We start from the raw sequence: 23,713 nt of genomic DNA on the forward strand, positions 1-23,713 counted from the left end.
GCAGCTCTTGGCAGACAGAAGATCTTGGCTCTGTAGCTAGGAGGATTCCTGTCCACTTCTGGTCATTTGAAAATATGCACAGATCTATTATCTATCTATTATCAGTGATCTGTACTGACACAACATGGGAGATGTAATAAAATTCAGAATAAGAAAAACTGAAGTGGAGCTTTTATGCCTTCTTATAATATACATTATAAGAAACCATTTTGGTAATATTCAGGAGACTAGTTAAGTTATATTAAGCTCCGATTAAATCTAAAAAGTTAAGTGTATAACTAAATATTTCCAAAATTGGATCTTTGTTTCAGAACCACCAATGCCAGCAGTTAAAAAAAATGAGTCAGGCTTCAGAATATTGGGAGATTGAGTTAACAGACTAAAAATGAAATTTAAACACTTTTATTTGCCATTTTAAATTTATCGTAATGTTTTTCTATAATTTCAAGGACTCTGAAACAGCTTTTATCTGAAATGAGAATTGAGATCTCATTTTAAATGAGTGTTTTGAGCAGAATATCAGAATCAGAAATGATGCTTCAGTTTTGTTCATCTTAATCTAAACATTAAAATCTAAATTAATTTATATGAGTACAACTAAAATATATAACGGTATATTTATTTTTATTGCTTAGTGTGGAACAGTGTTCGAGAGGGCACTTTCACACAGGTAACGGATCTCAGATTTTGATCTGAGGGTTTTTTTGGTATCTAGAGGTACAGACACTCCAGCTCCCCTGTGCCCTTGTTCCGTATAGAGCGAAGCATTTAAGCGTGTTGACACTTAGACTTCTTCTGCACGCTAATCCCTTTGTACTTGTATGCTCAGTGCAAGAATTTATTTCTCGACCAAAATTACTGCCCCGTAGAGGCAGCAGGACTGATGGAACTAAGCTCCATCCCTGACCTCAGTGCAGCACTGGCTCTGGTGTGACCCTGAAATGGCCCTGAGATGTCCCCAAGTCCGGCACCTCTCCTGGCACCACGCAGCCCCTGGCGAGCGCTCGCCCCGCTGTGCCTCACATTCCCGCTGGACGGAGGCCAAAAGCACAGCACTGCCCGAATATAAAGCAGGAGGTGACGGGGGAAAGCCACAAACTGACAGGAGAGGAGACGAGCTGAAAATGTGAGCTTTGCTCTGAGTGCTTTACGTGGCTGTTCTAACGATTATGGCATTTAGCAAGTGTTTTTATTGAGCATACTGAGAGCACAGCTGCAGAAAATGTGAGTGCTTCTGTGTTGTTTTTTTTATTATTATTATTTAATTTTTTCCTGTAGTCTTGGAACCACAAATCCTCAGAAGAAACCTGGAGAACGACCCAGATTGGGGCGGTTTCTCAGCCGCCCATTCTTCTGCACGAGGAACTTCTTTTGGGGGTTTTGGTGATGGCGGGGGCAGAGAGGAGAAGGAGTACAGTGTGGGGGAAGATCCGGGCCGTTCGCTGTGAAGATGTCAAGGAGTGGTGCGTGAGGCGGCTGCCCATCTTGGAGTGGGTGCCCATCTACGATTGGAAGGAAAACCTGGTTCCTGATGCAGTGTCTGGGATGATGCTGGCCATCCAGCAGGTGACTCAAGGTACAGTTAAACTTCTGAGACTCATATCTTGAAATCCAATCCTGCTGGATTTGTCTGGTTTTCTTTTATACCCTCCTCCTGTTCATATTATCTTAAAACATTGGTTAAGACAGCTTATATTCTTACCTATCAAAAGTAGATTTGATCTAAATAAAAATACAAGAAAAATTCTTAACTCTCATGTATATACATGTGCGGATGGAAATACACAATGTTATTTGAATAGATTTCTGTGAACCAAAACTTCCTCTACATCCCATCCCTTTGACAATTTTTCAGACTTAATACAAGAAATAAGGAAGCATTAACTGTATTCACACAGCATATGATTACATGCAAGATTTTACCAACTACGTGACCACATTTCCCTATTTCTCATGAAAAATAAAGTGCATCTACGTGGTAATTGCATTGTAATATATCTACGTGTTATCTGCATTTTAAGAAAATCTGCTCAGGAGTAATCATTGTGATTATATTATTACGTGTGGAAGCCCAGTGCACAGCAGTAAAAGATAACAGTGTTTTGTACTAAAAGGGCACTTCTGTCAGAGACATGAACCACGAGAGAGTGTGTGCATACACAGCTTGCATATTTCTGCTTCTGTGTTGATTTAGTGCTGTATTACATTAGCTATCACTTCTCTTGTCAAGCAGCAGTCCAGAGTGAGGTGGAGCTAGACTCTATTTGGCTTCATAAACATAAAAATTAAAAAGAAAAAGGAAAAACTCCTAGAAACACAACTCTGCAGAATGACCTGCAGAAAACAAAAGTCCCAGCAATCTGAGTCTCCAAAGTGGTTGCTACTGGGAAATGAATGCTCTGGTCTGTTTTCAATGTCTTTTGTAGTGTCACCTCTTTAGAGGTCTTATACTTTTCTCAGATAGTCCCAGCTGCTTGTCTGCCTCAGATAAATTTCAATTCCTTCCTTTATGTGAACTATACATATATATGTAATTTCTTAACAATTCTCCATACTGGCTATGCTTAACTATCATTTATGTTGTTAAATCATAAGCACTACTTTAACTGAATTATGCTGCAGCTGAAAACAACTGGCTTGGATAAGTATTTGTGCTTCCAAGGTAATTAGTAACATCTGCATTGGCATGATTGGATGTTAAGAACCTTAATACTATAACACTGTAAAGGATCCAATTTCACTAGTATGTGCCTTTACTATAATTGTAATTAAAACTTTTAAAACAGTATGTTGAAATTCATAAAAAATAGCAATCTATCATGCTAGCAGTTTTCGATAGAACTTTCTTGTTTGAGTCTTGTACTAAAAAGCAATTTAATGTGACAGATGCATTTGAGAAGATCTAATGAAGATAGAGAATATTGCTTTTCTGTATTATTTTTATGAAATCTAGACATAATCTTACACTTTTTCAAAAAGACTATATTGAAACTCTTTCCTTCTATTGACCTTTTTCCTTTCCCTCTCCTCACTGCTTCTTCACGTTTTCATTTTAGGTTATGGAAAAGGAGGAGAGCTGGATACCAGAATACTTTATCATGTTTGTGGTGTTACTTGAGCACAATGTGCTTCTCTAGAACTTGCTGCAGTAACTCTTTTACCGGTGCTGTAAGCCTTACGATTACCATCATACAATGTTTTCAGTGAGTGATGTACAGGGTGGTTCAGAATAGCTGTTCTTATGACGCTTTTTATTTTGGACAACATTTTATAGAGCTACTGCCACTCATCCAATTCATAAGTAGGAGAGGCAAGACAGAAGAAGGTAGAAAGATGGGAAGGAAAATAATGAGATTACCACGATATGCTGCTTGGCATTTCTGAAGAATGAGGGCTCACACCAAGTCATGACTGAAAACAAGCAGTCCTTCTCTGTGTGTTCCTGTAGTTGTTTTCTTGCCTGCTAAAAAATGCCAGGTTAATCTTAATTAATGGGCCTCAGAATTCACTGCCAAAGTCTTCTATTTACCTATTGAAACAATACTTCTACAGTCTCTATGCATGTCCTTTAATGTTAGAGTCTTTTTGCTAATTGAGCAGAAGAGAAGGAGATATCCAAGCTAATTATGTTTCTATAAATTACATGGACAGTGAAAATAGACCCTATGAATTTCAAAAAGTGATAATGGAAACTTCAAATACTCTAATTGCTGGAAAGATTCAGCAGAAGCTTGCATTGTCTCAGACTGCAAAGCCAGTCAACCTTAAGTCTAAACCAACAAAAAAAACTAGGCTTCATTAGTTCAACAGCACAAAACTATTACTTAATAACACATCCCTCAACACCTCATTTTTCAAACACAGAATCATTATTCTTACTCTGGTACCTAAGGCTGAAAAATAGCGTTAGAATCTATAACAAACATTGTCTCCTCATCTTGAAGCTTGCTGCATACTTTCACAGATAGTTAAGAAATTTGAGTTTTTATGTTTTGGTAATTACTAATTTGTCTGTCTTTCTGAAAAATCTATTTTTGATAGACTAGAGAAACAAATCTGTAAATTAACAAATAAATCCTCCATTTGCTTCTCAGACTAGCACTTCATTTCCCTTTTAAAACTCATTAATACTCCATCAACGTGAAGAGTTTTGTTTCTGTTTTATACGTTGTTCCTCTCCCATGCACACAAATGCAATTACTGTCTCCATGTAGATTATTTAGAAGTTCCTAATATTTTTTTTTTCTTTCCAAAATGAAATTGTTCTTCACTGTAGTTGTCAGGAAGCTGTTCTTGCATTCTTTAGAAGTTAATGGAGATGTAGTTGTAAGTTATAGTGAAACTTAGGGTGTTTGATCTTCTTGGAGGTAGCAAACAATTGGCTTTACATTGCTTTGCATGTGTTTGGTTGGTTCTCTATTTCCTTCACTTATTAAGCTGTCTTTATGTTATCCTGCAAGTTTTCTCATTTTTAATTTTCTGATTCCTTCCCCTGTCCATCAGATGAGCAAACAAGAGGCGCGGGATATTTAGCTTCTGGCCAGAGCCAACCCACCCCAGGTATGATTCATATGAATCCAGGCATCTACTTTGTTAAGGTTAATGGGTGTTACTGAGAAGATTATATTGATTAGATTAGGGGAGTTTAACAGGAGACTGGCTCAGGTGTAAGCACAGGTGATGTAGAATTCAGGTGATGTGTTTTCCAGGCCATTAAACTGTGGCATTGTGGGTAATAAACTGTGTTTAAAAAAAGTTTAAGATAGGTCTTATTTGTCTTTCCTGTATCCCATCCATTAACCTGACACGTTAACACCGGAATTTTGCTTTTGGTTTTTTCATGTAACCTGGATTTCATCTACTTGGAGAAAAAGTGTATTCTGATCAAGCACTATTTGAATTTTCCCAAGTTTTCTTGCATGATAATATTAAGATGCATTATGCTGTAGTCTTTTCATGCAGCTAAATCTCATAAGCCTGTCATTCCTGCTTTCTGTAGCCTCCTGAACATGTACTATAGCCAAGACACATCAGTCCAGAATGTACCTGCTTAGCTCATTTTCAGTCTCTGCTAACTTTTTATTGCACTAGGCAAGTAATTCATCTTTACTTTCAAGGCCTTTCATAGGTGATCTTTCCTGGCATCATTTATTCATTACCAAGCTGTTGGTCTATCTCTGATTAATCCATTTTCCAATCCTTCATCTAGTCTTGTCTTGTCAAACAAATACCTTTGTGGCTTCTTTCACTACTTGAATTATGCAATTACATACCCATCTCATTTTATGTCTTTGGATTGCTATTGTGTACTGTATTGTATTGCGTTTTTGATTGTTTCATATACTGTCTACACAGGCTGTCATCTACAAGCCATGTAGGTAATACTGCAACCCGTCATCAAGCTTCTCTGACTGCCATGGTCTGCAAAAATGTCGATCTGAGTTTGTCAGAAAAAGGCAATGCAAATGTACCCCCGGTCATGCAGCTGAGTTCATAGTTATAGTCTGTTTGAATATGTATATTAGGGTACATAACTTATTTAGGAATGTCAGTTCTCTATATAATTAGGGGACACAGATGTGTCTGAAGTGTAAAGCAGAGTACTCTGGTTAGAACATGATATCATGTGAAAATTAAGTGTTCTGATTAACAACTGAAGAAGCCTTACCCTTTAAAGATTCTGTCAAATTTGGAATAATGTTCTATGATATGATAGTAGCGGGTGTAGTGTTGCATCCCAGTTACAAGTGTGCAGTTTGGATCAGAGACTGGACCAGATGCAAGCAATAAAGGTGTATTTCCCTTTAATGGGAAAAAAATAATATTTGCATGTGTAACAATAATGGGTAGGAGAGCAATTGATTCTACAACTCATTTCAGAGGTAAGGTTTTGCTTCACATCTACACAATCTAAAGATAAATGCACCGATGCTCATAGTTAGGGGTAGTTTTTATAAACTGCTGGAAAATTATTAACTTATTTGAAAAAATAAAGTATTAGGGAGATCAAAAGGTGAAAAGAACGTGATGACTTGATACATTTTTATCTTGAAATATATAATTCTGGTTGCTTGTGTTCATGGAAGGTAACTTCAAACTTCTGTAGGAAAAGGCTGGGAGGAGGATCGTAAAAATAAAGATTGTATCTGGGAGAAGATTTAAGTGTGTTACACATATCAGTTGAAAGCTGAAAAGGTAGATGACTGTGCTCCTTATCAGATGGGTAAGTACAAGAGTTGAGAGACATTTAAGTACAACTGCAGCACATAAATGACTATAAAATAGCATGAATTTAAATTCATAAAATGAATTTAAATTCATAAAATAGCATGAATTTAAAATAGCATGACTTTAAATCTAAAAACAGTCAATTGAAATATCAGGATATGATGCATGTCTTTATCAAATAATTTCATTTGTTGATGCAGCAAAGTACACATTTGCCAGTTATAAAAATCAGAACACAATGCACAAGGAGATTCCTTCACAAGTTTGGTGCCTTGTGACACCTGCTGCTCAAAAAAAAAAGGGAAATCTTAAATTGACATATGTTTATTGATAAATTAAGTGCTTTTCTAAAATAAATGAAAGCAAATAAAACAAATCCCACAGATTCCCCCCATATTTATGATTTCATCTTTATCTTGCTAATTTCTTGATATTTGGCTGAATTCATAAACACTATGACATTAGTTTTGAAATAAAGTTGTACCCATCTGTGTATACTGCACATAGTCAAAAGTTATCCACCTGAAAATATGTGGTTATAAAATTTGGACTTTAATTTTTAGCAGAAGTTTAAAATATATATATTCTATAGTCAGCTAGCACACTGATACACTTCATACAGAATTTGTATGTAGTGTTATACAGTAGCTGGCTTTCCTATGACCTATCATGAGAAAGAAATGCTTTGGCTTAATTTGGTTTTAGTGGGCTCTGTTTTCTGGGGGGTGAGAGGGTGGGGAGGGCCCTTGAGGCATGTTTCTTCTAAAAGTGAAATACATACATGGCATCTGATGAAATCAGCATTGTTATTCCTGCCAACATTTACATTCTTCAAGTCCAATAATAAAATAATAACTCACCGAGGATTGGCGTGGTTTGTATTTTTTAATTAAAGTTAATTTAGTCTTGAGTTGGATTTATTGGTGAACAACTAATTCTTAAACACTGGCTGGAGACCTTGTTTAAAAAAAAAAAAAAAGACTATACTGCCTTGATGCATTCCAGAATAGTTGCCCAGTGTTTTGGAAGGCACAATGCCAAAAATTTTTTTCAGCTTTCCATGGAGGAACCTCAGTTGTATCTTCTCAAGGGTGATGGTTGCTGTTTTGTTGTTGTTTGTTTGTTTGTTTGTTTTGTGGTCTTTTGTTTTTGTGGGGGTGGTGATTTTTTTTGTTTTTTTGTTTTTTTTCCCCTGGGTTCTGGCCATAAATGTAGATGTAAATACACTCTGAGCAGACTAACTGGAGCTAATCATTTTATTAAGGAGCAGATCTATCTTGCAAATGCACATCTGGCATACAAATAGCATGTGTAGATGAAATTGAATAAGCATATTTGGCAACAGAAGCAGAAAAGTTTCCTAGAGAATACATTGGAGAATCCATGTAACTCATAAATGATTTGTGGAAGAAAGTCTCCATCTGAGCTTTGTTATAGTTCTCCCATACAAAAAATAATTATGTAAGCTGATAATGAAATGTAACATATTAGTTAGTAAATGAGGGACAGTGTTTCCTATTTCTACAGCTTTCCAGCACAGGAATAAGGAACCGATGTTGCTGTACATGCAGTATTTTCATTTCTAATGTCTGCTAAGACTCTTCAAATTACATGTGCTAATGTATATCGGTCTTACAGAATGCTAGAAATGGAAATTCAGCTTCTGAATGACCTGTGAAACCTCTGGAGCCTACCAGAAAAGGTAGACCTGTGTTAGTGTGGCCAGATGAACTGTGCAGATGTGCCATTCTGGTGCTTGAGAGGTGCCTGAGCACCATGGACAGGGACTAACAAAGCCAGGGAGTGTTGACTCCATGGAGAAAGAAATGACTTCACCTCTAATCTTCTAGATCACAGAGCTCAAGAAAACTGTTAGTGCTGAGATCCTTGACCACCAGTTTTTCCAGATAGGTGTCTTCTTAACAGGTTTCATAAAGTTTGATTCATCTCTGTTAAGGTTTGTCTTTTCAGTCATGATTGGCCTTTCTTTCTCCATAGTGCTGATTCTTCTCAAAAGGCTACCTCCTAGTTTATACTTAGATGCAGAGCCATCTCCCTGTAATAATAATCTTTATAGATAAATAAAAAATACTTTTTAAGAATACGTATTTCATTTTATTTTGGAGATAGCCATGTTCTTCATGAGATAGCCATGTTCTCCATGTTGTTCATGCGTGCTGACCAGTGCACAATACTTTGTAGGATTCTCAGTACAGTAATTTATAAAGTCTCTGTGATGTTCAGATATTGTGTCAAATTCATCCTAAATAAGTCTAAACCTTTAATCTCTGCTTATGTCAAAGCTCTTTTTTCCTTTTTTCTTTTTTCTTTTTTTCCTCTTTTTTTTCTCTTTTTTTCTCTTTTCTCTCCCCCTTTTCTCTCCCCCTTTTCTCTCCCCCTTTTCTCTCCCCCTTTTCTCTCCCCCTTTTCTCTCCCCCTTTTCTCTCCCCTTTTCTCTCCCTTTTCTCTCTTTTTGTTTTCTTCTAGGAGCTCTATTAGAAAGAAAAAATATACTAGATTTTCTTTCTGTCTGTTCTTGGGTATATCAAAACTTTGTTGCATATAGAAACATCAAGATATCTTGAATAATGACTTCATAACTGAGTCACACAGTCTACTTATTTCTACTGCTATGATACTTGGATATCGTATCTTTTGATCAAAAGGAGACCTTTTTATCAGAAAGATACAAGTATCAGTATCTGGAGATGTGCATAATAACAGAGTAGAACTGTGCTTTCTGAAATATACCTTCAATGAAATTATCAGACAGCAGATGTGGAGAGTTGCATTTCAGATACTGTATGATTAATACAACTAAGATACTTAATTCCCTGCAGGTTAAAGGTCTGTTGCTAGAAAATACGCTGCACTGAAGCATCCCTTAAAAAAATGGATGGTCAGTAACTCAATACTTTGTGGTCTCTTAAAGATTTATAGTAGGATTATAGTAGGCAGAATCTACTCTCACATTTTGCTTTTAAATTCTTCATTTTTCTCAAATGTTCAATGACAGAAGAAATAAGGAATGACTTTTAGCTCTTTGTCATTAAATAAGTCAGGAAGAAGGTACAATCCATTTGTGTAGTCACAGCGAATGATGCCAATAAACAAACAGAGATCTTGCAAGCATATGTTATATTTATGTTCCATTGAGAGAACCAATACTGAGCTTCCAATTTTTTGGAGGAAAATATTATTTCCATAGGATCATTTTGTGCTGATGCATTTTAACAAGCCAGTGCCGAATAATCTTTCAGAACTGTAGGTTTGTGTTAAGAAATGGTTATGAAATATAGTATTTAAAATATTCTACATGATTTTTTTTTTCTTAACTCAGTAAAAATTAACAAGTCTGGAGTCATAAATTAAAACTTATGATATAAATTTGTCTAATTTGCTGGTTTTCCAAGGGGGTTTGATAGGAGGCTCCTTTAATGTGTGTTAATTCTATATTTCAGGGCACCTACAGGGAATATAATCTCTATTACATAATTCAGCTTTACCAACAAGGGAAGAAATTGTCTTTTTTTGAAGGATCAGAGACAGTTCAAGATTGCATATAGCATTTTGGGTGGAAAAGATGTACTTGTGTTGTTTTGGGTTCCTTATACTTGAAGTTTAGCCATCTTAATATAGTCACATTTAAGAAAAGTTTACAATTCCAAAAGGTTTTGAATGTATATGTGACAGAAAATCTATTAAGTGTGTAACTTTTCACTTAAATAGTAGATGATGAAAATTTTGAAGCTCCACAGATGAAGTGTAGACTTGCTACTTTTCCTACTCCCTGATTAGTTTGGTTCGCAGATCTAAAAAGACATGGTATAGTTTTGCTTTCAGCATATGTATGTATCACAAGCCTTTTTCTTCTAGTTGCAGATAATTGTTAACTCATTGGTTGTATTATGACACTTCATAGTTTTTTTTAATTGAAAATATTTTTGTTTGTTTTGAGTCTGGTTTTAGCAGTGTAGTTAACAGAAACTATCAAATTAACAAACATAGAGAACTTTCTCATGTCATGGGACATGGGCTTATTTCTATTTGCAGCGAGCTTGCTATTCTATGGTTAACTGTGTTTGTTGGTTACCAGTAGAGGTACTGCATCTCTTGCTTTCCAATGTGACAAATCATGATTGTTATTCTGGTGCTAGCCAGACAGCATGATTTTCAATTAAAAAGCACCAAACAAATGTTATCTTATGATAAGAATTCAGTTAAAATAAAAAGATTCACAGTATTAATGTACTGTATTTGACCTTATTTTTCATTCTTCGCTTGCGTATCTTCCCATCAAATTTGTATTCTTATATGCGAACCTTAATGTCCCTGCCATCAAGGCTTCTCCATATTACTAGTGAAGATTATGTGAGATCCTTGTTTATGATCTAAGTATTAAAACTATTTGGAGTGAAAAAAAATTAAAAAGTTTCATGTCTTTTGACTAGTTCTTGAGCATATGGAATGCATTGTAGCAAGTTTTAATATGAAAATTAATGAAGTGATCTGAAATATATGACCGCTTATATTTTGAAAATGTATTTGAAATTTTAGAACATTATGTGTCTAATCAGAAAGCCTGAAGTCTTTACTAATTCTATTTTTTAATGTTTCCTCTACTCTTGCACACAATTGATGTGCTTCAGTAACAGGAAATAAAGCCAACAAGCAGGGCCAAGACTGGAATCAAATCTGCAATTTGAGCTTTGTCCTTATTGCAGTGACCTCACCTTGAAGAGAATGAGCCACCACTTCTAGAAAATTCAAACAAAAACACTATGCAGGAAAAAAATAGTGGCCAGATTTATATTGAGATTGTCTGCCTGCAGGCAAGCTGTATTTCCCAGCAGCTAGCCTGTGAGCAAAGCAGAATTCCTTTATGGATTATGGTATTTGCTAGGCAGGGTAGCACCTTTCATGGAGTTTCACAGAACATGGCAGTGTTTGTGTTGCACCTCTCTCAGCATCATTCAGAGAGCTAAACTGAGATGCTGGCAGTGTTTTTATGTTTGTGATCAAGGACAGTGTTGCTTCTTGTGCTCTATCCAAAACTTGTACAGTTTATGCTAGATCAAATGCATTCAGGCCTTAATTGTCAAACATTTCTGATTCAGACTGTTTTAGGAAACATAAAAACAAAGTAAACGCATCTAGGGGGAAGGAATTGACTTCTGCAGCAAGATGGTGACAATATTTTGTGGTAGCTGAACCTTTGTTTTCTTTGTAAATGCTGAGATGAAAAAACAATGTCCTCTGCTCTTAAGCCTGTAAGAAATGGAAGTATTGAATAGTAAAAGAGCTATGGTCCCACTTTTGGAAGTGTTTTATCTTAGCCTGCGGTATATTACTGTAACCTCCAGTTTTGTTTTGTACATCTTCAAAGCTAACCTCCTCTTGAATTATTTTCTTAGAGTGAAAACCTGTTAAAAATGAACCATGTGGATTCATACAGAGAACTTCAAGGTCCAATATTAACACAGTTTATTTGCAAAGTAAAAAATTATATGAATGTAATGTGATTTCTGCTTTAAATCATGTCTTTCAAAATTGTTACCACTTCCTAATGAAGAGGGAGTTTTTGTGCTTCCCTTATCATCTCTGGTGGAAGCCAAGCACTTAAAAAACGCAAGGCAGAAAGTGTGTTAAAGAACTAGCAGAGGTGACTTCTCTAGGAATTATGCAACTGTTCCACAGTGTGTGATTTAGGAATTTTTGGATTTGAAAATGAATTTTTTCCAGTTGACTAAACCAGCATTTATTGATCTCTTCCCAGTATGACTGATAAATATCCAACTGGCTCGGCATTCCATAGTGAATCTTGTAGATTTCTCGTATATCTCTCTCACAGAGATGTCATTTCACTTCAGTTATGTTTTTATAATAAAAATATGGCTGAAGTTATACAGGTTTTGCTTACTCTGTTCTTTTCTGGAAAGGAAAATAAATTAGTTTTCACCATGCACTTTTGCAAGAATAGAGTATTTCTGTGAGTACTATGTAAGTAGTTACAAAGTTTTTGTTTTCATTTTTATTAGAAAAATATTTGTAATGGAAGAGGTATTCAGTGCTGAACAGACCTTAAAAAGCCTCATTCTCTTTTTTCAGCCTCTCTCATTTTCCCTATGCTCATTTTTGTTAGCACAGGGTCATACAGTTCTCTCCTGTGCTGTTTTATTCTCCTTAGGCACACCCTTTTCTGTTGCTCTTGGGTCAGAATTGTCTTTTACATCTCTTGGTCATGTGAACACATGCGTAGAACTGTAATTTCAGAGATCTTTCTGGTTTGTGGTACCAGTGTACTGAAGAGGAGAAAAAGGCAAAACTGATGAGTAGGTGTGTTAACTATAAGGCAGAAGAGCAACAGAGTCAGTTTGTGCTTGAAAGAAGGCATCCAAATTTTGTGTTTTATAGTATCTCCCCCTCTCCCCTCCCCTCTGCTTTTCTCCTCACAATGTTTCACTGATGAAATGCTGGGCCTGCTTTGCAGACTCCTGGACATTTGTGGGCTTTCAGCATTTTGTTGCTCCCCCCACCACTGTTCTTTGTCACAGATTCAAATCCAAATTCAAGAAGGGAGCTCTTGAATTAAAATGTTCTACATTGTCACTGAAAGCCTTTAAGCAAAGATACTCTTTGACACCCTCCATATTATTAAAATCTGTTTTAAAATACTATTAAAATACTTTCTATGTTTCTGGACTTACAGCTTAAAATACAGGAAAAAAGCAGTTAGCAACTGAAGGATTAAAAAATCCCAGCCACCTAAAGAGAATGAACTCTGGATTATTTTTTTATTATTATTATTATTTTTTAATTTATTTTTTTCTTTAAGGAATTAGGAGAAAGCATACTGAAGGGTCTCCAATCCAAACCAAAATTACAGGTTTTGAACTGTTTGTAAGAAATTTGACCATTTGACTGCCTCAAAACAGCAGACTGTTTTGGCAGACTCAAAACCCTGTTTGTTGGGGTGAGGCGGAATGGCCCTGCCTCCTCCTGTGAGAACTGTCTATTAAATAAAGCTTGAAATGGTTGATGGAGACAATCTGGAAACTCAACAGCTAATGCCGCAGATCCTATATGTGACCTATTTGTTTCCACTCGTGACCAAGACTCAGTGGAAAGTGTGAGGACTTTGACAGGCTGTAGATGGACAACCTTTCCCAATTCTTTCTGATCCTCACTGCAAATTAGTTGGCTTATACTCAAGATTTTTGTCCATGAAAGTGGTTTTTTCCCCTGCCTTTATTAAAATCATGGACATTCAAAAACTTGAAAGCAGAATAATTTTATTTTATCTTAATTTATGGAGGTAATCCCATTTAATTTTCCATAGGATTGGCCTTTGCTGCTCTCTCTTCAGTCCATCCAGTTTTTGGTTTATATGGTTCTTTCTTTCCTGTCATTATATATGCCATATTTGGAATGGGACATCATGTTGCAACAGGTAAGTGTCTCTCTGCTCTAAACATTTTCAGAAATACAAAACTGGACAAAAAAGTTTTGTCAATGGAAGGAATATTCTCTAAAAACTAAACAGAAATTAAATGTTTTTGTGCTTCCTTTTACAACATTTTTTTTTTCCCCCAGTTTAAGTACTTTAAAAAGCCCATTAAGGATACACTGGAGTTACTTCTGTCATTGTAACTTTATATTGTACTTACACTTCCTTTGTAAATGTCATTTAATAAGAGATTTTGGATTTTAACTCCCAAAATCTTTTTTAGGTTTTTAAGATTTTATTATTGTTCTGTAATTTTTAAGATTTTAAAATCTTAATTAGAATCTGCTGCAAGATAAGATTTTAACACAGGGATCAGCAAAGAAGATATATGGATACAGCAACAAAAAAGGCTCTGTCCACAACTGCTATATGATTCCCCATGTCCATCATTGGAATTTTTTTTTCTACCAGCAATTTCTACAAGATTAATGGTGTTCTGTGTACATACACAGACAACAAGAATGATGTCTGTTAGTGGAGTCAGTTATGTCAGTGTGAAGATCAGTCACATGAATAACAAATCCCTACATCTTTTTCTTGACTACTTTTGATATAATTGACAATTGTTGGAAGGCAACTTCTGCTTTGATAATATCGTATATAGAGTCTTACATAAACTGTTCTCAAGTTCATTCTTATTAGATAAAAAATTTCAAAAGAAGAGAATGGGTTTTAAAAAAGAAGGGCCAGCCTGAAAAAAAATACCTGTAAACATCCTGATTTTTGCTTCAAAATGCAATTTTTAAAAATATTATAAACCCAGCTAATATATGTCATGTCATCAAAAAAAATTGTGATCCTCCAGAAGTCCCTTCATGCCTCAACATGACAGGAAAATTAATACTTCTATCATAGGGAAGAGTTTAGTGTTTAAAAAATGGAAAATTTGACTAAATGAAGTGAGCAGGAAAGCCACAAAAAGTGGTAGGTAAAACATATGTAGGAAGGTTAGAAGGCCAAAAAGAGGAATTTGAAGAATGCCACGGAGAGGAAGATCAAGTGGATGACTGACAGTTCCCCAAGTGCATCAAAATCTCAGGAGGCTAGGAAGGAAACTGGTGGGACAGCTTTCTGAGGAAAGCATAACCAGTGTATTCTGTGACAAGGTCAAAAGTTTTTTGAGTTACCACTCTGATTTCATTTGACAAAAAGGCTCTGGAGCGAATCCTGGTAACTGCAAGCCTGAATTTCACCCTTATTTTTACAGACTACAGTAAAACTGTAAGATCACTGAAAGCTATGTGTAATCCATGTCTGTATGAAAGGTGTTAGTGTGACTTTTGTATAGGAAAATCCCATCTCACTGAACTCATAGAGTTCTATAGAAGTGCCAGTAAGCAAATGGCAAAATGAAATAGTTTGAATATAAGATATCAAAATGGTCAAACAGTTACTGATAAGGTTGCACAGCAAAGGTTATTTAAAAAACTGAGTTGCCCTTGTGATAAAAGAAAGTTATTTTATTAATGATTAGCTAGTTGTAGGATTAGAAGCATAAGACAGGACTCAGTGGTCATTTTTCAGGATGGAAGAGTCCCTTGTAGGTGCCCAGAGAATTGTGCTGGGCAGTTTGCTAGATAGGGGTATACCCAAGATGATGGTAGAACTGTACTTGCCATGTCTTGCTATAGTAGAAGTACAGATAGCTCAATGAAACTTGTAAGAGATCCCTTTAGAAGAAAGTGTAGACTAAAGGATATACCACAGCAGATGCTAAACTTCTGGAACCTGCTCCCAGAGGACATTGCAGAGGCAGAAAATACTATCAAGTTCAAACAGAGATTCAATAAATTTGTGAATGCTAGCTCATAAACAAAATCTAAAATACTTGCTAACATCCCTAGTGCAACAGCTACAGTATGCTGGGGATTATGTAGGGAATGGTCTGCAGAAAGTGGCCAGGCTTGTGTGCTTTGCCTGAGTAATGCCTCTGACTGCCACTGGGGTTGGGCTAGATGGACCATTGGTCTGACATAGTAGGGCATTTGTTAGACTCTTAGAGCTCTCCGTGATATATTTGTCCTTTTAAATATTGAATCCTTCTTTATCCATGTTTCATTAAACTTGCTTTACCTCTCTGAGAAAATTTTTATTTCCTTGCCTTCATTTATTGGAGTGCAGATTATTTGTTAAGTTCTTGAGCACACACATCTGTTAACTATATCGGGCTAGGTACTATGTATATAGCATGATTTAATTATCCTAGAAATTTGAATGGTGAAGATTTGTGACTATCAGGAAAAAACATTTCATCACACATATGTGCCAAAAGCATTTATGTTCATTTGAAATCATTGTGAATTGTTGTGTTACAGTCTCTTTTGTTAATGTGTCTGCATGACTGTGCATTAGTATAGACAAAAGCACATTCAATTTGAATGTATAAATGGTATTTTAAATGAAGAAATTTACATTAGAAGTACTTTAAAGATTCTTGAGAGTGCACAAAAGGATACTTCCACTCAAAATGGTCAAGTTTTTAAAAAGAGGCCATTAGTGATTAGTATGGATATAGAATCATTGGTAGCTAATCTGTGGCTTTTTTTTACAGGAACTTTTGCCTTAACTTCTTTAATATCTGCCAATGCAGTTGAACGTCTTGTTCCTTCCACTGGCACTAATTTCACTGCAAACAATAATTCAGGAGTCTTGGGCCTGTCAGAGTTTGAAATGCAGAGAATTGGAGTTGCAGCAGCAGTTTCATTTCTGGGAGGAATCATTCAGGTAGGTGGTGAACACATATTCTCTGTGCTGCTGATGCTCAGCATTTGTGACAACTATGGCATTTGTAATATATTTTTTTTCACTTATCTTAGAAAAACTGAGTCTGGGTCTGGTCTAATATTCATGAATGATGAAGTGTATAAGAATCTGTTACTCCGTGGTTGAGATGTAGTAATATATTACTGTGTACTTGCTCATAGAGTGTTGCAATATGAAGTAAAACCACATTCAGTCAGTTCTAATATAATGTTCAGTCACTGTTGGTGCTCCGTTTCCTTCTCCTTTGGAAACAAAACATGAATCAGCTCTCAGGTAAGCAGTGACATATTCCCGAGGTTTTCTGTGACTCTTGTCTTGAAGAGAAATACTATACAGTACTCAATAATTAAAAGCATTAAGGAAAGTGTCTTTAAATTCTCTTTAGAGTTCACATACCCATTCTTAAAGCATAATAAATTAGTAAAACAGATGTCTTCAAATAATTCTCCAAAGCTCATACAAATGATCAGAGATCTTTTTAATTTTTTTTCTCTTTTCCTATTCTGACCACAAACACTGAGTTCCTTTACCCATTGCCGATTGCTTAGGTCTTCCAAGAAGGCTTCTGCCTTCCCTTGTAAATATTTAAATGGAAGAAATGTTTCAGGCCTTGACATTACAACTCCTCCTGGTACCCATCCTTCTGAAATAAACTTGGATCCCCATGCTTGGTGCTTTGGGTCCATCCACCACATAAAGGATGAGCTGAAGAGCCCAGAACTGGCATGTCCAGTGTCTTGGCACTTGGCAGGAACTGGGGCATGTACTTGTGCTAGTTGGTAGAAGGTGTCAAGAAGTGTGTTCATTTCTGCTGTGTTGTTGCTGTTTTAATTCTTTTACTGCTTACTTAGGTATGCAGTTTAAGGGAAAACCCAGAGGTGGCACACAGAGTAGACCTAGTTCTGATCACATAACACAGGTTGCCAAGAAGCTGTGGGGTCTCCTCCTTGGAGACCTTCAGAAGCCACCTGACCATAGGCTTGGGCCCCCTGCTCTAGGTGTCCCTGCTGGAGCAGGGGTGGGCCAGATGGCCAAGAGGTCCCTGCCAGCCTCAGCCACCCTGGTGTTCTGGGGTTCTGTTTTTGTGCTTGGCTTCTGTATATGCCTGCTTGTGCCAGAGAGTGTATCACACCACTGCATCATGTGCAGAGCGCTTGTAACAGAAAAAAGTCCTTTGAGCATACACACTTGGGAGTAGTGTGCTCAGAGCCTGACAATCTCTTACATCATCCCTGCTTGTGTGTTAGAGGCCAAAATGCCTACAGCAGGAAGCTGGTGACTGCATTTGATCTAAGTTCAAAATCCAGTGCAGAAAATTGTTCTTAGCAGAATCCCATTAGGTGTGTAAAGCTGCTTCCATTTTCTCTTTCATTCTGAAAAGTACTGCTTTTTCATATGCCTTAAACTGTCCCAGATGACTTATCTCAGCCTCTGCCCTGTTCAAGCTGGACTGCAACAAGAACTAGAAAATCCTCTGTATGGGTCTTCAAAGTGTGTCTGGCAGGGAGCTGAGCCAAGTGCATGGGCTTCTCTCTGAGGTCAGTAAGGCTATGCCTATTATGGTCCTGCTAATAGTGTTGGTGCTTATGCTGCCACTAATGCTTCATACAAGCAGAATGATCAGAGCATCTGCCTAGATCCGTATAATACATAATAATAAATAAATATATCCGTAATAAACATAAAAAAAAAAAAAAGAAACTAAGGCCTGATGCTGTGACTATTCTGTAACTTGGGCATTTTCTTCACACAGGATGAAGTGTTTCTCTCCAAAATAGTCAATTCCCTCTAAGAAAGAATAGGCTGAGACATGAATCCACTTGTCTAGAAAAGGAATTTGATACTGTTTTTCCAGTAGCCTGGCTAAGCACTCTAAGCACATTCCCTGTGGTTGACCTCATTTTCTTAGCCCAGGAACCAAATGATCTGAAAGAGTACCACCACGTCTTATTCCCAATAGAGCTCAAAATACCCAGCACCTTCCAGAACATGGAGTTCTGAGGGTTTTAAAGTTTGTTCTCCAAAAGTGAGTTCATGCAACAGGTAACACATCAGACTCAATTACTTTGGACAGAAAGTTAGAGATTAGTCATTTCCAAAGAGCCTGTTATGTGATAAAAATTTTTTACTGTCCATAAAGTTAAATTGACTACACAGTGAAAGTGGAATTTCAACAATAATAAACTGAGTTCAATGTCATGGGAAGTAAGTACTGAAAGTGGACAAGAACTAAAAGGATTTGAATTAATGAACATAGAAGGGTTTGGTTTTTTGCAATTACTCATTTCTCTCTGGCTAACTCTCCATCCTCTTCTTGTAGTTATCAGGTTCAAATTATGGAACAGTAAAGATGGCTGCAATAAAAAGTTCCTTCTGCATTATCTTTCTCCCAGTCCCACATTCGGTTTTAATACTTTTCTAGAATTTCTTTTTTGTTTCAGGTTTGTGTTTTCTTTTCCCAGTAATCCTGTCTTCCACCACTTCTGTTGTTTACTTTTACTACAATTTTATAAAGTTTGGTGAAACAGGATACATGACTGTACAAATATCTTTGATTTTCTTTAAACAAGAATGACGCCCCATCTTCTGAAGAAAAATCTTTATCTCCTTATCTGAATACCTGCAAAACTAGAATCCTGAACGTATAAAGCTGTTGCAACTCAAAGTACTGGAATGACCATACATGCATTTGAAATCTGTACATGTGTGGGGCCAGTGTGATATCAGGAAGCTTAGAAACTGCCAGAGCAGTGGAAAAGCTGTGGGATGAGGACTCCAATGTCACACTGGCTTGGGACAGAGAAGATCTCTACAGAATTATGCAGAGTTCCGCATACGGCTCCTATCTCAGTAGTTTCAGCACCTGATATGTTTGGTAGCTATTGACATTACTGACTTTGGGAATCATACTATGGACAAGCTAGTATCAACTAGATGGACTGTCAAATATCACTGGAACAGGAATGAACCACCTTTACTGGAATGATCTTTAACAGTGTTTGCTTTTCTCACATATTTGACCAGGGTAGTAAGCAGTGTATGAAAACAGTTTCTTCAAGTCTGCTTTCATTACTAAGTTTAATGTTAGACTCTAGTAAACCAGTGATGTGAATGAGATGGTGCAGGTGGTTCAGTGGTTCCACTGTAAGATATATTCATCCTTCAAAGTACTTCTGCTTTCTAACCTCGTTTACCTTACAGTTTACTAAAAGGAACCCATCTCACTGCTCTGTCACCGAGAAGCTGCATATTATCACCCTTGCTAATGCACATACCCTTGCTCTCCAGGTAGCGATGTTCACGCTGCATCTGGGCCATGCCACCTTCTTGTTAACAGAACCAGTGATCAGTGCAATGACCACAGGAGCTGCGACACACGTTGTGACTTCACAAGTGAAGTACCTGCTGGGAATGAAAATGCCATACATATCAGGACCACTAGGATTTTTTCATGTGAGTCCAGTAAAAGAGATGGGTTATTTCATTAGCTAATGTTCTATTAACTTTAAATCTTATTTTTAAATTTCTTTTTTAAAAAATTATATATATGTGTGGAATTTGTGATGTATGCGTGTGAAAGAACTGATGTAATACCAAAATCTTCATTTTGCTACTTCTTTTTGTAGAAACAGATTAGGAAAACTTGATGAAGATGTAGCTAGGCTGGGTCTTATTTTGGAAGGATAGAGAAATCAAGTTTTTAGTATATGTGTATTACAGCATCAGTAATTCTCTTCATTAGCCTTAGCAATGAGAGATTCACCACCTACTAAAATATTTGTTAATTCTTTAAAAGCTTTTTCATAAATACTTCTTATAATGTAAGCAGCCATTGTTGTTATTTTCTAATAGTGTTTCCAAGGAGACTATACTTACATATGGGCATATTAGCATCTTGTAGAGTTGATAATGTTAAGTACAACAGCCAGGAAATAATCAAAACACACATTATGAGCAATAATAAAGAACAGCAGTGATAGAAGGAAATATTTCCATGTTGGTGTGTTGATGATATCATAAATGAGGTAATTCAAGTGCTTTGAAAGAAATCTATTCCCTCATCCCTTGTATATTTTAATGTATATGAAAAAAGTTCTTTGCAAGTTCTTTGCCTTTCACTTCAGTTTTGAAATCAACCCTCTTTGAACATTTTCCAGATTAAAAAATCTTAATTTTTTTTTTAAGGTTTTCAATTGCTCTGCAGAATTGTGTAAAAAAAATGAATAAAGAAAAACCACTCTGTACAATTTAAAACAATAAGGAAATCTCCACATTTGGAAGGAACAATTTTACTGTACATACACTTCATGTTTCTCATGTCTGTTTAGACTTGTGGATTGCTTCAAGAAGCTCCAATATTTCAGTCCCCAGCAGTGAACTTGGCAGCGTGTCTCTTGACATGTTCTTTACTCCAAATTCATGAAACCAGGGACTAGGTTTTTGCTTACTCTTTGTTTTCTTTCTTCAAACCACCTCCCACTCACATTGTTTTGTCTGAGATAGCCTTTGGGTTGAGAAAGCAAGAATAAGGATGTTTAATAAAGTGTAACAGGAGGGTTGAAAGTAGAGCAAGCCATGAAATGTGTTCTTTTACAGCGAGATCACAATTAAATATGTAAAAAATGAGCTTTGTGTATGGAGAATGAATATATTACACCTGCATCAAGCCTATGGGATTTTTGTGTTTACACATAGCTTATGTAATTTATCACATTTCATTTTCCCTGTGTATGGTTTGTAATACTGCAACTGAGCTGCATGTTGCAGAATCAGTGGAGATTTTACAAATTGGAATGGCTGGATGAAGGTGAGAAGGAAAATGGAGAGGGAAGGCTGCATGTGAAATCTGATTTTCACAAGGGACAACAAAAAAACTATCATTAAGTTTTACTTAGTATCTGAAAACAGTAAGCCATATCTGTATTTGCCCGTTATCCTTCCACAAGTTTCTATGGAATGCAGCACTACGAAGTAAAGTCCTGCAATATAAGAAGACTACTTTGCAAAAATGGGTCTTTTGTGGTAATGTTGCAAGTTGGTTGCAAAATCCTTGCGGTTGTGCTGCAAGTTGGCTGAGAAAGTCTTCGCGTTCACGCTATCCCACTACCAGTCTTTTTCCTTTCTTCTCTTATTTTTTTCTATTCTTTCCCTGCCCAGTTCACAGTAGTTGCCTGCATAATTTTCCCAGACAATGTGTTGTATTTCTTACAAAAAAACCCAAAAAGAGACATTTTTTGAAATGCACGAAGGTCACCTACTCTCAGACAGAACCAGGCATTTTAACAAATGTGTTGCTTTTGTTTTTCTTATTTTATTTGCTTCAGTTTCCATACTCATTTTTAAAGCTAATCTTTTGGATTTTCATGTATACAGTTTTAAAAAAGAGCTCAGGATTTCGTTAATCTATCAGAATGCACATTCTTTCTAGACTATAAGCCATGACAGTGTGCAATATTACCATTTGAAATTATGTGAAAATTGGGTGGGATTCAAAGCAGTTAATTTCCCACAAGAACAGAGACATTATGTGTATATATATATGTGTGTGTGTGTGAACAAAGTTAGAAAGTTGCTTTCTTTTTTACTTATTTTCAAATTTACATAATTACTCATATAACTGCATCACTTCCATTAAAATGCTTTGCACGAAAGTGCAAACAATAAAACATAAACAATAAAAAATAAATAATATTTTAATAATTAATAATATAAATAAAAAATAAAAACAAGAAACAATCAACTAAATATATTATATGTAAAAATTTTGTTAATTATATAATGGCACAAAGTATTATTTTGTACACTGCAGTAGCAAACTAAATTCTACTACAGATTCTAAATTATTTCAATATTTGTGTCATTAGAATGTGTATCTGAATATGTAAAATACTGAATTCATAGTGATTTTTGTGATGAAAACACGTGCAAATATTTATTCTGAATAAGATTACAATTGTAACTTGAGTTTTAGGTGCTTATATTTAGCACTCACACTTTTATGTTAGATGAGCACAGCAATCTAATGGACAGTATGAAATCTGAACTGAAGAGTGTAGATTGATGGCTTTAGTACACATTAACCACATGCAGGTTTTTCCTCTGAAGAAACAGTGAGTGGTCTGTGAAACGCTCTGCTTGCATTGCTGATATCATCATGAAGTGTGTTTTTAGGGCTTCAGGGAATGATTACCAGGGAATAGTCAGTGGTAGCTCTGGAGTCGGATGTGGTAATTGATGTAATATTTATACATATTACTGCCAGATTTGTTTCAGTGTATTACAGACACTGATATTTCTGATATCTTTTTTAGAAATGCCATCCTTTGGGGATATGGCTGTTTGTTGTTAGTTCTGAAGTATTGATTTTTTTATTTGCTGATGTAGAGTACATATTGAAGAGTAGGGTTTAGAGAGAAACATCAAATAATAAAGCAGGCTGTTCAAGTAAAATGTTTGTGGCAGTCTGATAAAGGTATGACAAAGCTTTACATTAACAGAAGAGTGATGCATCCCAACGAAGAGGAAGTCAGGCAAAAATGCCAGAATGCTTGCATGGATGTACAGGAAGATCCTGGCCACACTTAACACAAAAAGGAAGCCTACAGAGGATAGAAGCAAGCGCAGTTAACCTTGGTAGAGTACAGAGACATTGCCTGAGCAGTCAGGGATCAAGTGGGAATGGTTAAAACCCAGATGGAATTGAATCTGGCTAGGGAAGTCAAAGGCACCAAGAATGGCTGATACACTAGTATATCAGTGACAAAAAGTAGACTAAGGGAAATGTAGTCCCTATTCTGAACAAAAAGGGAGACCTTGTTACTGTGAAAGGCCAAGCTACTGAATGCATTCAGTCTGCCTCAGTCTTTACCAGTAACCCTGGCCTCCAGAAATCCCATGTCCCTGAGGCCAGGCTGAATGACTAGAGCATGGAATATGTAACCTTGTCGGAACAGGGATTATTTAAGAAAATTGGGCATTTGTAAGTCCATTGGTCCTGTTGGGAGTGCTGAGGGAGCTGGCAGATGATATTATGAGGCCACCATATATAATCTTCGCTTGATGAAGGCAAAGGGGAGAAGTGCCTGAAGGCCAGAGGAAAGCAAATGGACCCAGAGGCCCGTGTCAGCTGCAGCTGTCCTGGGATTCTGAGATGCTGTGAAAGCTCTAGAAGCTTGGGCTACATATTAATTAATTAAATAAATAAATAAATAAATA

The 23,713-nt window shown here is 36.4% G+C and overlaps 1 protein-coding gene across 14 annotated transcripts in view; it reads left to right on the forward strand.

The window, feature by feature from the left end:
• The window catches only part of SLC26A7 (solute carrier family 26 member 7), a 68,746-nt gene that overhangs the window by 5,625 nt on the left and 39,408 nt on the right, over positions 1 to 23,713 (forward strand). For 7 of the 14 annotated variants that reach the window (XM_025148037.3, XM_025148040.3, XM_025148033.3 and 4 more), the window contains exons 2-6: positions 1,279 to 1,576; positions 4,504 to 4,560; positions 13,568 to 13,678; positions 16,287 to 16,459; positions 19,787 to 19,951. In XM_025148037.3, the coding sequence (XP_025003805.2) occupies positions 1,387 to 1,576; positions 4,504 to 4,560; positions 13,568 to 13,678; positions 16,287 to 16,459; positions 19,787 to 19,951 (696 nt within the window). In that variant the 5' untranslated portion in view covers positions 1,279 to 1,386. Of the gene's footprint in view, positions 1 to 1,082; positions 1,127 to 1,278; positions 1,577 to 4,503; positions 4,561 to 4,596; positions 6,224 to 13,567; positions 13,679 to 16,286; positions 16,460 to 19,786; positions 19,952 to 23,713 lie in introns of those variants that run through there. The other 7 variants (XM_046937890.1, XM_025148039.3, XM_046937892.1 and 4 more) reach the window with 5 other exon arrangements.

The sequence above is a fragment of the Gallus gallus genome, chromosome 2 (genome assembly GCF_016699485.2).
Source record: "Gallus gallus isolate bGalGal1 chromosome 2, bGalGal1.mat.broiler.GRCg7b, whole genome shotgun sequence".
NCBI lineage: Eukaryota > Metazoa > Chordata > Aves > Galliformes > Phasianidae > Gallus > Gallus gallus.